We start from the raw sequence: 15,753 nt of genomic DNA, 5'->3' as shown, positions 1-15,753 counted from the left end.
CTCCCTGACCTCCCGCTGGCCTCCAGTTCCTTAATTACTGTCTATGGAATTCCAGAGAAAGAAAAAAAAGGACGCGGGAATCTGAGCAAATCCGGGACAAGGACTAACCCTTACAAGTGACTGAACTTAAAAAAGATCTCTTTCGCAGATACTCCTCCAAACATCCCCTGAAGGGAGTAGTCTCGATTGAAAATAGACACCTTCCAATGGCTATTTTTGAAATTACTGAATTAAAACTTGTGATTTTGGTTTTCTTCTGGACTTGTCACTTTCTATCTGTCCCCACTCCTTTTTCTATTTTGACTACCCAAGTCAATGTAGGAGAGATATTTCCTGTCCGGTGATGCTTCTAAAACTGTCTTACCCAATTGTTTCAATCATCATTTCAGAGCAGCTGGGGTTCTCTGGTCTTCTAGAAATGTGTGCACGGGGACTGTGTCACAAGATGATCATTTAATTTTCTCAGGGGTGTCTGGGGAGTGACGGGCACATGCTGTTACTTAAACAGAATATCATCTGAACAAGACAGGACTGAAAACCCAGGTGGAGTCTACGACGTGGGTTACAAGTCATGTCTGTCTTTCAGGAGTAAATTCAGCCACTTGGGTAAGTCACGTGTTCCCGCTGGGCAGTCTGAGCTGTCCCCAGTCCAAGGTGCCTCTCTCCTTGTTGGGCCTGTATGTATGTATATTATGCAACGTTACCTCGCTTGGTAGGACATTTCACGTGCGTCTGTGCGCGTGCGCATGCACACACACACACACACACACACACACACACACACACCCTTTTTACCACGCAGCAGAAGTCCCAGCCAATGCCACAGACCACCAGAACCCCATCTATCTCTTTGTCCTGGGTGTCTGTCCTTCGCTCAGCCCCTTTGGCGTCTCTCGCCCTTCAACAAGAGCTGCATGAATCCCCTCTCCCCCAATTTTCTCCTCGGAAGTGTCTCTTCCAACCCCTAAAGGGATTTCCCATTCTCTCTCTCCATGAGGGTTTGCTGCACCTTCTCCATACTGCCTCGCTCTGCCCATACACTCACCGACACCCCCTCCCCCGCTGCCTCCTAAGGGTCCACCTGTGCCACCCACTGTGGCGGGTGCTTTTGCGACATCATGTTTCCGACACCCGTGTTTACGGTGTGCTCGTAATTCCCAGCCACTGGGCTAATCTTTACCCATTTGACCTCGTTTCCCAGACGGTCAGTGGCAGAGGCAGAGTCTGAAACTTGATGGTTTGGCTCCTGCACCTCCAACGTGCACGTGAGCTTTCTTCACCCGAGACCGCCAACCACGTTGCACACAACGTTATGCTCAGAGTTCCTTAAAACTGTCAGGAGAAACCCTCGGCTGAATTTCCTTGCTGCTTGGTGCAAACTAAGAAAATGCACATGCCCCATGGGAGCGGGGTAGAGGGAAGAGGAAAGCCGAAGGCCTTTGGAGCTAGAACAACCTAGAACAATCCAACAACTAGACCTAGTTGAATTTCCAGGTCCTCCAGCAAATCACTTCACATCTCTGGGTCTTAGTGTTCCTCCATGCACATTTGATCCAGTAACATCGATCTTAAAGTGTTGTTTTAAAATTTGTGTGGGGGGGCGCCTGGGTGACTCAGTTGGCTAAGCATCCGCCTCTGGATTTCGGCTCAGGTCATGATCTTTGGTTTGTGTGATCGAGCCCCGCATTGGGCTCTGCGCTGGCAGCACAGAGCCTGCTTGGAATTCTCTATCTCCCTTCTTCTCTGCCATTCATTCATTCATTCCCTCTCTCTCTCTCTCTCAAAATAAATATTTAAAAAAAACCTTTGTGTCTGTCCAACCTACAAGTGGAGCTCAGTAAGTGCTTATGACATCTGCAGTCTATTGCTGGTTGGAATCCAAACAAGACCAATTTTAATTCTACCAAACTGCTGTTGTAGGGGCTATGTAAATAGCAACGGCAAAGAAAACATGTGAAAACTAATGATGTGGCCCACATTTGAGGCTGGGTCTGAACAGGCTGTTCAGACACAGAGAAGACTCTGAGCCGAATTAGGAGATGGAACTCTGAACCTGGTCAGAGGTAGGCTCAGGGCCCCTTCATGTCACCCGTGAACAGCGTCTGCTTGGGCATGTTTCTTAATTTCTCCGATTTATAAAACAGGCGGTGATCAGCCTCCAAAGGAGATCCTGAGTGTGAGGCCTAGAGCCTGGTCGGCAGCTCTGGATGTCCTGTGAGATGCACAGGAAGCCGGGCCCTGACTGCACCAGGTTCTGTGAGGAGGGTGGGGGAAGGACGCATCCCTGCCCATCCTCTTGGTGGCCTGGCCCTCCTGTACCCCCTCCCCCCCCCATTAGCTGTCACTGATACGACTCTCCAAGGAGGATTCAGGTCTTTATGGAGGCCCTCTATGTTGGGCACTACATGGGCATCCAAGACCGCTCGTCCTTTAGAAGACGGGAAAGTCCACAGGGGCCACGTCTGTTCTCCCTCCTTACACTCACGGTGCCCAGTGCACGCCCCACCCACAGTGGGTCCTCGGCAAACGTGTGTGTCATCGATGTGGAACGAGAAGTTTAGACTCTCCGGCCCTGTTGTTCCCAGCCCCTGCTGTGGGATCTGAGTCAACTGTGGGATATTTGAGAGACGAGGCCGGGCCAGGCCACCCTGGGAAGCTTCTTGGTGGAGGGCAGTTCAGTTGGAAACCAGGGAAGAAGCTTCAGGAAGGAAGGGCATGGCTGATCCTGCCCACTGGGTGGTGGGCTTGAATGTACTTAGTGCGCGGGAAGTGTGCAAATTTGCTGAGAACAGATTTGAGCGTCAGCCTCCCATCCTAAGGAATGGTTCGTTAGGTCCTCAGGGCAGAGTCCAAAGGCCTTCCCGTGGAGTGTGGGACGTCGCAGGGTTAGAGCCCTGCCCCGCCCCAGCTACTGTGGCTATGGATGCAGATACTACATGGAAAGGCCTCTCGTAGCGTCTGGTTCTCATCCTTCGACCCCCTCAGAGCATCTCTAATATTCCATCTCGCATGTGCCCGCACACCTTCGCACTGGCAGATTCCTTTTCTGGGAATATCTCTGCCCACCCCATCTCCTCCTACCCATCCTTCAATATTCAGTCCATAGGTCATCTCCCTTGGAGAGCCCTCCTGGCTTTCCTCTTCTTCCAGAACCTGGGTGGCTGAGAGCACACACAGTGACAGGACTCAGCCAAGTATATGGTAACCAGCGTATCACTGAGGAGACCAGGGCCACCGTCCTATTCGTCTGTATTTCAGTAAATGTTTATTTCTGATTACACGTGATACGCTTTCAATTACAAAATGTGGAAAATGCAGATACAGAAGGAGAAAAATCACCTGAACCCTCCCACACTCAAAAAATTTGTCGTATTTTGGTTTTTATGCTCCTGCTTTTGACACACACACGTGCATGCACGCGTGCACACACCCCCCCCCCCACACACACTACATACCCTTAGGTTTCTATGTTTTGTTTGCTTTTTATAAAAAAAGTGCGACTTTGTGATCGTTAGCTGCCCTATCTCCCACAGTCACTACCAGGGTCCCCACGCCCCCCTCACGTGAACACACAGGAGTAGAAACAAAGGGCCTGATTCCAGCCGCTACCCTCTGAGCCACACCGCTGCCTCTGGAAGTTTCCTTTAGAGAAACTGTGGAGCCCTCAATGGATACTGTTCAAACAGTTCTAAAATCTGCTTTTTAAATTTTGAACATTTTTCTTATGTCAACAAACAGCCAACAAATACAATATATTAAGGATTCAGTAGTATTCACAGAAATATACCCTAGTTTTCTTAATGCCCTGAATCATTAGACAGTGGAATGTTTCCAATTTTTCAAGATCATAAACAATACTCTGATGAACTTCGCTGTCAAATTTCTAACACATCTAACACATTCTTCTTTTTAGAAAAACAATTAGATTGTGGAATTGGTGGGTAAAAAGATGGACATAGCTTAAAGTCCTTGGACAGATATTAAAAATTTGGTCAGATGAAAACAGTGTTACTTTTTCTTTACTTTTTTTTTTAACGTTTATTTATTATTGAGAGACAGAGAGACACAGAGCATGAGCAGGGGAGGGGTAGAGAGAGGGGGAGCCACAGAATCTGAAGCAGGCTCCAGGCTCTAAGCTGTCAGCACAGAGCTCGACGCGGGGCTCGAACCCACAAACTGCGAGATCATGACCTGAGCCGAAGTCAGTCGCTCAACCAACTGAGCCACCCAGGCGCCCCGACACTGTATTACTTTTAAAGCTCACAAGTTGTATAAAAAGAGTGCCTATTTCCTTACACAATTGCCAACACTCAACATAATATTTTTTTACACTGAGGCAATTAAAAATAGTGTCTGTGTCTGTGATAAATGTATATTTTCTGGTTGAAATCAATGGATGGATGCCTCCAAGGAGTTGAAACAGGAGTAAGTGGACTACTGGGGCTGCAAAGATCGCAATCCACAAGTCTTGGGGGAGAGAGAGCCCACACAGAGAAGTTCAGAAATAGGATTAGCAAGAGTAGCCGTGAGGAACCCAGAAGAGGAACAGAGAGATACAGGCATTCAGAAGTGGGAGAATTGGGTGCCTGGGTGGCTCAGTCAGTTAAGTGTCGGACTCTGGTTCAGGTCACGATCTCACAGTTGGTGAGTTCGAGCCCCTCATCAGGCTCTGTGAGGACATTCGGAGCCTGGAGGCTGCTTCGGATTCTGCGTCTCCCTCTCTCTCTGCCCCTCCCCTGCTCATGCTCTGCCTCTCTCAAAAATAAACGTTAAAAAATTAAAAAAAAAAACAAAAACAAAAAACATGATTGAACTCACCTTTGGCGGGGGAAACTGAGACATGTTTCACTGAGGGGAGGAACACTCGCTGGGAGGCTGGGGGCATTTCTGTGTCCCTCCGGGATCCTCGAAGGCCAGTGTTTAGATGGCCCCAAGGCCTCACTTCTTTCTGCCCCCGCGGCCTTAGGGGCCTGCCTCCTTGGACAGGCAGAGAGTCGGCTGCCGCTGTTGCCCTTCTAAACAGCATGTGACACCGATCAACAGCAGCTTTCCGGCCCTCCTCTTCTCCAAGCCTGATTTCATAATCTCTCCAACATGCCTGATCATCCTGCGCTGGTCCAAGAAGTGATGCATTCAAGGTCACTCCCTGCCTTGGGGGCAGCACATTGGCTCCTGCCCGGTATGTTCAAGATCAGCACTGATGAGTACCTGTGATCAGTGTCCAGCCGTGGCAGGGGCCTTCTGGTCACAGCCATCAGTTTAATGTGCTATTCTTCGCGTTTACAAAAAAAAATTAGTCTCACTCTCTAAAGAAGTCGGAATTACATTGTGAAGTGTTTATGAGTTGTCAGAGTAACTACAGACAATATGAAACACATTGTGAGGTTTTTTTCCCTCTGTTTCACAAAGGAACCAGGGAAGGACTCATCTGTTTAGTAAGAAATATTTTGCTCATTAGCTGGTGACATCATTGCCCTCTGAAATTAGGAGATTTTTGTCAGCATATGGACGAAAAGAGGAGATTCCATTCTTCTCCCAGAGGTGCAGTAGAACATAGAAATAATCTCTCTGGCAGTTTCAAGATTAACTAGTTGCTGCCAGATTTGAAGAACGAAGAGGAAGAGGAGAAGAAAATTCTCTGATGCTTTTATTTGTAAAAAGGTATGTGAGGATTTGAGGTAATATTACCCTCCTCCAGGGGTGAAGGCTTGTCAGCACTTAATTCACTTATGAAACTATTTGAAGAACTAACTATAAAACCAAAGGAACAGCAAATGGATGCTACATTCCACAATAAATTCTATTCTTTTTCTTAAACGCATGAACTCTGCATGTCTTTGAATCCCCTCCAAATAAAGTTGCTAATTTCCCCAGAGGAGGAGGGAGAAAACAGAAGACTTCAGGAGTCCCACAGCCAAGCGTAGGGAGACCCGTCCCAATTCTTCAAGTTGCCACGGACCAGAGAAAACGGCTTTCCTTCTTCTCAAAGGGGCCGTCGGGGAGGAGAGAGGTAAGTGGAGGAAAGAGAACTGAATTCCCCCTTTACTCTGTAAACGTCTGGAAGATTTTTCTGCCCGGGACTGTGTCACCCTGCCCAGAGGCCAGACAACCCCACTGTCCACATAAGTTAGCTGAGCTCAGGTAAGACATGATGGGAAGGCAGTCAGCCACTTATGAGGTCCCTCTGTTAAGACTGGGGTTAAAAAAAAACAAGTGGGGTAGCGTTACCCAAAGCAAATCTACGGTGTCGGGCACACTGAAGACTGAAGCAAAACACCAAACCCACTCATTCTCAAGTGCATTCAGTTCTCACATAGCCTGTGCCATGGAAAAAGGATGATTCAGAACAGAACTGCCAAGTGGGGCAATTACATATGCGTTTGAGGCTCTAGTTTCGCGAGCTGATAGAAGTCTTCATCCCAAAAGCAGTAAGTCTCCTAAGGGATTGGGTGGTGTTTGCAAAGTCACATTACTTTTATGGCATCTGAGAGCGACTGATTCATGGATCAGGCATGATCTTCTTGGACAGGGCTGCCAAACAACCTTGCCTAGGCACATGACGATGAAAAATACAGAAAACTGATAGAACCTACATGGCAACAGGGGGAAGGTGTGGACACCGATATCTTTCCTCCAACCCAAACTTCGGCCGCGGATCAATCAGCACAATCGTCTCTTGAAGCTGGAGGCAGATGGGCTAATTTCACCTCCTGGAGTCACGATCTATCCCCTTAACATAATTATCCTTATGTTTGGAGAAACAATAATGAGCGAACTTATTTCAATGGAGTTGGTTCCACAAGCAAATTTACTTCCAAACTGAAGAAATCTAGGCTGCATCCCTGGAACAGAATCATGGAGAGCTAGAAAGGCGTTGTTTGTGGCCTCTCCTTGGCTATCAAGTCATGATGACTGCTGAAAACCAGACCACAGAATATCCTTCCCACAACAACTAGCAAAATGAGTAACAGCCTCCAAAAAATGAAATTACTGCAGACCAGCAAAAAAATATTCCACCAAGAGCACCCAAGCAAGGAAACACACATAGTCTAACACACTAAGCCTTAAAATAAAACTTCATGATGAAGGGAAGAAACAAATTTGTGAAGACCCAGGAACAAGGCCCCACTTCTCTAAAAGCCAGACCAGTGGGAATCTTGAGAATTATCCCAAGGAACTTCAAAATCTCGAAGGAAGTAAACCGTGTGGCCTTCCTTTTTTTAATTTTTTGATCTAGGACCAATGGAAATTGCTTTAGGAGAATCATGTGTGAAAAGATGGAAAGTTCAGTAAGGCTGATGCAGAGTAAAATAAAGCCTCTTAGATATTCACCAGAACTGGAGACATGAATGAAAGGCAGACTGGCTTTTCTCCACACCAAGTAGGATGAAATGAGATGCAGCACAATGACCACAATCTTTGGAGAGAGAGAAGGCAGAGCCCAGGTATCCTAGCAAAGACCGCATTCCACCTCAGGTGGGTATCCCCACTTCTCTGGCCATGGCATCAGGCTATAGCAACAATAAGCATGAATGGACCACAAAACAAAGCCCTCAACTGTAGCTGGGAAGAAGGGAAACAATCTATGGTCAGATAGCATGACAAACAGGTCAAAGAGTAATCCTCATTATATCAGCAGAAACAGAAAATCTGACCTGAGCTACCCAAGCATGATCAAGGTCAAAAGAAATATATGACCACTCCTCAAACCAACTTATAGCAAGGGGAAAAAAGAGAGAGAAAAAGCATGGAAGAACTTAGAGATCCTATCTTTGGATCCTGTCTCCCTATCAGAAGAAAATACAAGTCAAGGTGCAGGAAGAAATTCCTAACAGTTGCTTCACTCTGTGAAATAATAAGAACATGAATTCAATTAAGACTTCAAAGACAAGAAATTGCAGTCATAAGGAAAGAGAGGACCGAAATAATCTATTATAGAACCAACGTATAAGTAAGAATGAACAAAGAACCATAATCTATACCCTACAAGTCAAAATACTGATCTAGAGAAAAGCTGTATTTTTTATTAATTTTTTTTTTTCAACGTTTATTTATTTTTGGGACAGAGAGAGACAGAGCATGAACGGGGGAGGGGCAGAGAGAGAGGGAGACACAGAATCGGAAACAGGCTCCAGGCTCTGAGCCATGAGCCCAGAGCCTGACGCGGGGCTCGAACTCACGGACCGCGAGATCGCGACCTGGCTGAAGTCGGACGCTTAACCGACTGCGCCACCCAGGCGCCCCAAAGCTGTATTTTTTAAATCCATTTCCTCCCATGGTCCAAGTTTTAAGACTGACCCAGCTCTTCACCTATGCTCAAGCCTCGTTGCTACCTCTACCTGACATGTTTCTCTTTCTTCTCCTGGTGAATTCTTATCATTTTTTAAAAAAATTTTTTCACGTCTATTCATTTTTTTGAGAGACAGAGCACGAGTTGGCGAGGGGCAGAGAGAGACAGAGGGAGACACAGAATCCGAAGCAGGCTTCTGGCTCTGAGCTGTCAGCACAGAGACCGATACGGGGCTCGAACTCACAAACCGTGAGATCGTGACCTGAGCCGAAGTCGGACACTTAACCGACAGAGCCACCCAGGCGCCCCACTCTCACTCAGTTTCAAACACCTTCTCTGGGAAGGCTTCCCAAACTCTCCTCACTGGCGCTGAATGGATTTTGTGTGTATATTTAATTTTTTTTTTTAACATTTATTTATTTTTGAGAGAGAGAGAGCATGAACAGGGGAGGGTCAGAGGAAGAGGGAGACATAGAATCTGAAACAGGCTCCAGGCTCTGAGCTGTCAGCACAGAGCCTGACGCGGGGCTCGAACCCACAGACCGCGAGATCATGACCTGAGCCAAAGTCGGACGCTTAACCGACTGAGCCACCCAGGCGCCCCACTCTCACTCAGCTTCAAACACCTTCTCTGGGAAGGCTTCCCAAACTCTCCTCACTGGCGCCGAATGGATTTTGTGTGTATATTTAACACACGAGGTGGGAATATGCCAAATAAGCCCCCAGCCGTGCTATCCACTGGTCTCTCTCTCCCTCTATGTATAGGGACTAGTATGTAGTAGGTACTCAATAGTGTTTGCGCAACAAAGGAGTCAAATGATGCTCAAAATAGCATTCTTTCACCTGCGCTCTGGGTCAAAAGGGCAGGGAATAAACCTTTTAGGAACTAATTATGCAGTGTATATCAGCATCATACCAGGAGTAGAACAATCAGTAAGAGACGACAGAGGGTGTGGTAAGGTACAAAGAGGGAGAGGAACAAGAGACAAGGAAAAGAGAATAAAGGGATATTCCTACGGACATTATTCTGTAAATAATTAGAATTTGGTTGTATTAAAATATCGCTTTCCGGGGCACCTGGGTGGCTCAGTGGCTTAAGTGTCGGACTTCGGCTCAGGTCATGATCTCGTGGTTCGTGGGCTCGAGCCCCGCATCGGGCTCTGTGCTGACAGCTCGGAGCCTGAAGCCTGCTTCGGATTCGCGTCTTCCTCTCTCTCTCTCTCTCTGCCCCTCCCCACTTGAGCTCTGTCTCTCTCTCTCAAAAATTGTCTCATTATCAGATGCTGAGTTTTGATAAAATGGGTAACTGGCAACTTAACATTCAAATGGACTTGAAACAAAGTGATGAGCAGCCTGTGACTTGAAGGAATTAGCTTAGGCTAGAGGTGGCCCTCGGGCCAGATCCGACTCTTGAACCACAGCACGGGCCTGTATCTCTCCAGCCCATCCATTGTAGAAGATCGGACGCTAGGGCAAATGATTCAAGGAGGGATTAACACGCAGTAAATCTCATTAAACAAGTGATGGAAATCCTCTCTTACCCCAACCTCCCTGAGGTTGCTTCCAAAAGCAAACTAAAAACTAGCATTCCCAATCTAATACGCCAATCCTGAACCCGGACGGCGTTACAAATATCTTCACTTAGATACAATCAGCTAGCCGGGGAAACGGGGTAAGTCCTCTTTGGTATTCCTGTACTGGGTTGGACAAATAAAATGCCATTTTATAGGTCAAAAGCTCGACACTCCAGTTTCATCTGGCTCACCCTTCCAAAAGAAACGACAGACCAGGATGTATCCCAGAGCCGCCCTCGGTGTTAAAAACAGCGACCCTCGGACTACGTAGAACCTGGGTATTTTGCCACTGTTTCTTTTTGCCCGCGTAGCCCTTGATATGCTAAGGAGGCTGCGCAGGTAGCGACCTCAACTCTCTGTAACTGTACAGACCGGTGAGGAATGCGCTGTGCCTGGTTAGTCTGCCGGGTGCAGAGAGCCGAATCCCCAGTTACTTCTGGGCCCGCCACGAGAGCGTTTCCACTGCGACACAGGCGTGACACAGGCGCGGAAGCCCACGCCCACACGCTCGCTGAGGCCTCCTTTCTGGCTTTGTTCAAAGAGGATGATCTTCAGGGACTCACGGCACGGCGTGGCCCTAGGTAACTGCAGGACGATTAACCGCTTATTCTTCCCAAACAGTGATCCTACAGCACACGAACCCTGAAATCCTACCCGGACCCACCCCTAAACCCGCTTACGGCGATACCACCTTCTGAAGCAGAAAGTAAACCTGGTTCTGTGTTCGGTGAAAGCGTAACTAAGTGAACGCGCCCTAGCTGCCTGGCGCTTGTTCTGACAACGCCAGCCCATCGGCTAGCCTGAGAATGACAGGTTCAAAGAGTACTTTCAGGGGAACTCAAAGTATTTCAAGAGGAACAGGGAACCGAAAGGTAGAAGATCTCAGCATAAACAGAAGCTGGCATTCACTGGGTGTTTACTTTGGGCCGTGAAATTCTTGCAACGCCTGTAGGGGACAGATGCACTCGTCCAGGTTTCCAAACGAGAAAACAGGGCACAAATCGGTGAATCAACTTCCCCACCGGTGCGGAGCTAACAGGTGGTAGGGCTGGATCTGAACCCAGCGCCCGCGTCCAGCTTAACGGGGTCCCTCCCTTAAGCACGCTGGGCCAGCGCCTGGCTTTCCTGGCAGGGGGAGCCTCCTTTCTGGCTTTGTTCAAAGAGGATGATCTTCAGGGACTCCTAGCAAATACACGCCTCAAACTTTGGCCCCTTTCCCAGGGAGAAGGCTGGGGATGGGAGGGCGGTGCGGAACAAATGACAAGGAATCATCAAAGCAGTGGTTCTTGGTCAGCTTATATGCAGTTAGAACAAAATTCCTCTTGAGGCGCCTGGGTGGCTCAGTGGGTTAAGCGTCTGACTTCGGCTCAGGCCGTGATCTCGAGGTGCATGGGTTCAAACCCTGCATCGGGCTCTGTGCTGACAGCTCGGAGCCTGGAGCCTGCTTCAGATCCTGTATCTCCCTCTCTCTCCCCTCCCCATTCACACTCTGTCTCTCTCTCCTCCAAAAATAAACATTAAAAAACAAAACAAAAAACAAACAAACAAAAACCACAACTTCTCTTTCTTGAGAGACTTCACTAGGCGTGCTGCTCCAACGGGCTGAGTTTTATCTCCTGGACTCAAGCTGCAGGTCTAAAGAATCATTACTTTTACCCTTCTAAAGAGAATTTTAATATGTCCCTATTTGACTATCATTTCAGTTTCAAACTCACTTTTAGTGAAATTAAGAGTAGTATTTCTTCCTGTGCGTTCCCGCCCAGCCAAATAAAAAAGAAATTTATAGAAAGTATCCATAAAGGTCTGAATAATCATCTGGAGGCTTTAAGTATGCATTAAAAGACCAGAATCAATAAGTTATTTTTAACATGGTTCCATTTAGAAAGATTTAGAAAAGTGGCCGTTATTCTGGCACAATGGAACACAGCATGGTATAAAGAATTGTGGGTATCTGTCCCAGGGATGCACCTATAAATGCCCTCTGGCCCATTGTTGGTGAGCCATGTTGCTCTTTTTCCTGATCATATTACAAGTCAAGTGAGTAAAACTCTTCTGTGGAAGAAATAAAGAGCTGAAGCACACATCCAACCAACCCGTGTTCAAGCCCAGCTAATAGCAACAAGCAGAACCATTTTCTAGCCCCAAATCCAAACTTATGTTGCCAATTAGCATTCTGTTAAGCTGAAACCCATACATTAAGAGTTAGGGGGAAAAATGTCTCTAGAAAAAGAGATACAAAGAAAAAAAATAGGAACACCACTAACAGCAGCCAGTTTGTTCAGAAATGTAAGCTATGTTTATGCTTGGAATCTTCCCTTGCTTAAATTTCCTTGTAAAACACAAGATAGGAGGGAAAAGATAGTATAAGGAAGTCAACCATTTTCATGGAAAAACCTTTACCTTACCTATAATGCCAACTCTAATTGTGGTATATGTGAATCTTCACGTAGTCTATTCATCCAATAAATATTCACTCAGAGTCAGCAAAATATGAAAATCATATATTCTTATAATTGCTAGGAGTATTTAAAGGTGGGAGAAAATTTTGTAAATTCGACATGTGTTGTCATAAAAAGGAAAGTCTTCCTTAGGGTTCAGATTTCCCCAAGTGAGGAAGCTAATGACATTGATTTATATTTTCTTCTAATACCTTTGAAATATAAAAATAAAACTTCTGATACATTTTAACTTCTACACATTGCCTAGAAGTTCACCCTAGTAAAAGAAACATATTCAAAATAAACAGATTAAGATAGTCAACTGGGTGGCTCCGTTGGTTAAAGCATCTGCCTCTTGGTTTTGGCTCAGGTCATCTCATGGTTCGTGGGTTTGAGCCCCTTGTAGAGCTCTGTGCTGACAGCATGGAGCCTGCTTGAGGTTCTTTCTCTCCCTGCCCCTTCTCCACCCTCTCTCTCTTTCTCGGTCTCTCAAAACAAATAAATACACTTAAAAAAAAAAAAAAAAGACAGCCAGGTTAAAAAAAAAAAACCAATTAAAAAAAAAATCTGGTTCAACCCATACTATCAGACTCTAAAAAGGAGCATCGATACGGGACGTCCCCTGAACGAGGAGGACAGGTCAGTCTGTTCCTGAAGGGGCCACCCCAAGTGCATGGGCTCTGTTTTCCCACCACATTCTGTGTTAAGTGATTGAATTGTTAACCTTTTCTTCGGCCGTAATGTAAATCAAGCCATTCAGCACAGGAACCATTAAACAAGTCACTTTGTTGAATGCTGTCTCCTGGCTTTCGGCACATTATCTTTTAGAAAGTTCTAGTTTAGACTAAGGCTGTGGCCATCCCTCCTTTCAAAATATCAGACCCAAATCCTCTGGCTTGATGTTAGGCAGGTGAAATGACTCTGAAAAACCTAAGTAAAGCCTGTCTGGCAGTGAGGGACAAGTTTAGTTTGTAATTTTTAGGAAGCCCCCAAAAGATTTAATGGTCTTGCATTATATGTGAACCGAAACATCTCATACTATGGGGATATTTTAGTTTCGACCTTAAAAGTCCTCAATCACTTAAAATAGTATTTTGTAAAATATGGAAGAAGCGACCGCCTGACGTTGTCTCCGCTGCCCAAACTCTGGAGCTCGGTTCAACCACACGGCTCTCCCGTGCCTCAAGCCAGGTCAGCCGCAAAATCTATCCAAGGCCAGAATGAAAGGCTATAAAGAGACGCACACATGGATGGAAGGTGTTATTATACCTCAGCTGTAACATTACACCACTCTTTGCACAAATACTTCCCAACTCAATTTCCCCCAGTGTAGATCAATTCTAAACCGATGGCTTGCTTTACCAAATAACTCACTTCACCCAACGTTTCACTACAGTTGCTTCACCCTAGTCAAGAAGCTCCAGATACAGAAAGATAATTCCAGGCTTTTTCTGGAACACATGTCGTATCAAGAGAAACCAACAAAAGGGACGAAAATAAATGTCTGCAATGGACTCTAGGAGCTCTTGTGCCTCACTGTCCCCGTTGCTGATTTAGTTTTTCCTCAACATCGTGTATTTTTTAAAATAACTTAAATAGCATCATAATTAAACAATTTACAATCTGACGTTTCTTGGAAAGACGTTTTACCGCAAATGTTTTCATCAATATGTAAGAACCAAATAGAGATCACCAATGCTTACCTACCGATTTGTAGAAACACAAAAATTGTGATTTACTAAAACTTGTGCCTTGAGTAAAAAGCTATAAATCCCAGGAGGATGAAGAGCATGATTTCCTTGAACGTCGTCTTAACCGGAAGGTAAACTGAACCTCAAGGCATAAAGCTGAAGGCTTAAAATGAGAACTCTTAACAACCTTCCCCTCGCAAAAGAAAATAAAATTTATCAAAATAAAATAAAATAAATGTCCAGATATGTAACAGGGAGTCAAGTTAAGTACTCAACCAGCAACTTTTTTTTTTTTTTAACTCTAACACTCACAACAGAAGTTTGTTATTAATGAAAAACAGCAGAGAACGCATTCTCCTCTGGCAAAGAGAAAGCTATTTTTCACTTCCCCTGGTAACTATCTTTAGTACTTTACATTCTTGGAAACCAGGAATGTGAATATGGATTTATTGTGGAGCAACACTCAATTATCTCATGTCAGTTACGGGGGCGGGGAAGCCTATGAAATCAATGCAAATGAAATCCTAAAGCACGGCAGGCATCAATATAGGCATTGAGGTCTGGTGACAAAGGGCTTATGATCCCTGAAACTTTCATGGCCTGGACATTCCCGACTATGGCCAGTGGGCTATTTACATCTCAGTATGGAAAAGAATCAATGGAAAACTGAAAAGCCTTCGCCCTCGCACAAAAGATAATCAAAGCGCCTAAACCACCGCGGCTCGAGTAGGACACAGTGGGAATTATCTGAAATTAATTACTCTGCTATCAGGCGAACGTAGCATAATTGAGAAGGACTATTTTGGAAGGGGTTTCTTGCTGAGTCTCCATAAAAACACAGGACGTGGGGTAAGAGGGGCGAGCGTCACCTACATTAAGATTGCAATCGAGTTCAAGCAAACTTTAAACAAGTGGTGGTCAGCGGTAGGAACGAACAGGGTGGCTGAAAATGGGTGTGGGTTGTTGGCACAAAGCTAGCTAGCAAAATATACGGGGTAAATAACAGCACTTCAGAAAACTCCATGGCTGAATGGCCTGTCTCCACCTACCTCTGAGCAAAAAGTCACTCTAGAGCTTCTGGAAGACCGTACTAGAAATGGAGGGTGCACATGGTATTTCTGGCCCTCCATCCAAACAGAACAGGCTGGATTTATTTTTCGAGTCATCTACGAAGAAGCAGTTTGCTAAGATGCGAATAATGTAAGTGCGTACACGACGTCTCAGGTCTGTGTGAGCACACGCGGGGGGTGATTTTTACCTCTACGCCTCGGGGTAGACTCCGTTAGGGCAGGGCCTCGTCTCTCCCGCTTCTCTACCTTTGTAACCTGAATATCTAACCCTAAGCCTGGTATACAGCAAGCGCTTGGCAAGATGTGTCCTAAACGAGCAAAGAAACGCTCAAGACAACGAATGTCCATCTTCTAAGACGAACCCATTTTATTCCGACGATTTATACTAAGATGTTGGTTCTGATGGACCCGCTGAAGGGGGTCCAAACAAAACAATGCCTAATAATGCTTCCCTAGCCGCTCGTTCAGGACCCCTATAGTACTTGGTTTATATTAACTTTTTCCTAAACGAGACGAGCCTCCCTCCTTGCGGTCCAAGTGTGGGAGGTTTTCTATAGTCCTGCTTTTCCGACTGGATCATCTTATAACCTTCCCCCCTTGACTCAGATGCTGTTAATCAGGGCAGTACGCAGGGAGCCTGATACTAAAGGACCCACTATGGACAACTGGGTCTTTGTGTTCTCCCCAAAC

General features: G+C 45.9%; 1 protein-coding gene across 3 annotated transcripts in view; it reads right to left on the bottom strand.

Moving 5' to 3' along the window:
• SASH1 (SAM and SH3 domain containing 1) overlaps positions 1 to 15,753 on the bottom strand; it is a 195,437-nt gene that overhangs the window by 53,541 nt on the left and 126,143 nt on the right. The window contains exon 1 of one of the 3 annotated variants that reach the window (XM_030316549.1): positions 4,819 to 5,032. The exons of the other annotated variants lie outside the window; for them this stretch is intronic. Coding sequence (XP_030172409.1) covers positions 4,819 to 4,842 — 24 coding nt within the window. The 5' untranslated portion in view covers positions 4,843 to 5,032. Of the gene's footprint in view, positions 1 to 4,818; positions 5,033 to 15,753 lie in introns of those variants that run through there. 3 annotated transcript variants of the gene reach the window in all.

The sequence above is a fragment of the Lynx canadensis genome, chromosome B2 (assembly GCF_007474595.2).
Source record: "Lynx canadensis isolate LIC74 chromosome B2, mLynCan4.pri.v2, whole genome shotgun sequence".
In the NCBI taxonomy this organism is placed as follows: Eukaryota; Metazoa; Chordata; class Mammalia; order Carnivora; family Felidae; genus Lynx; species Lynx canadensis.
The sequence above is the reverse complement of the archived record's forward strand: the minus strand, read 5'-3'. Positions and strand labels throughout refer to the sequence as shown.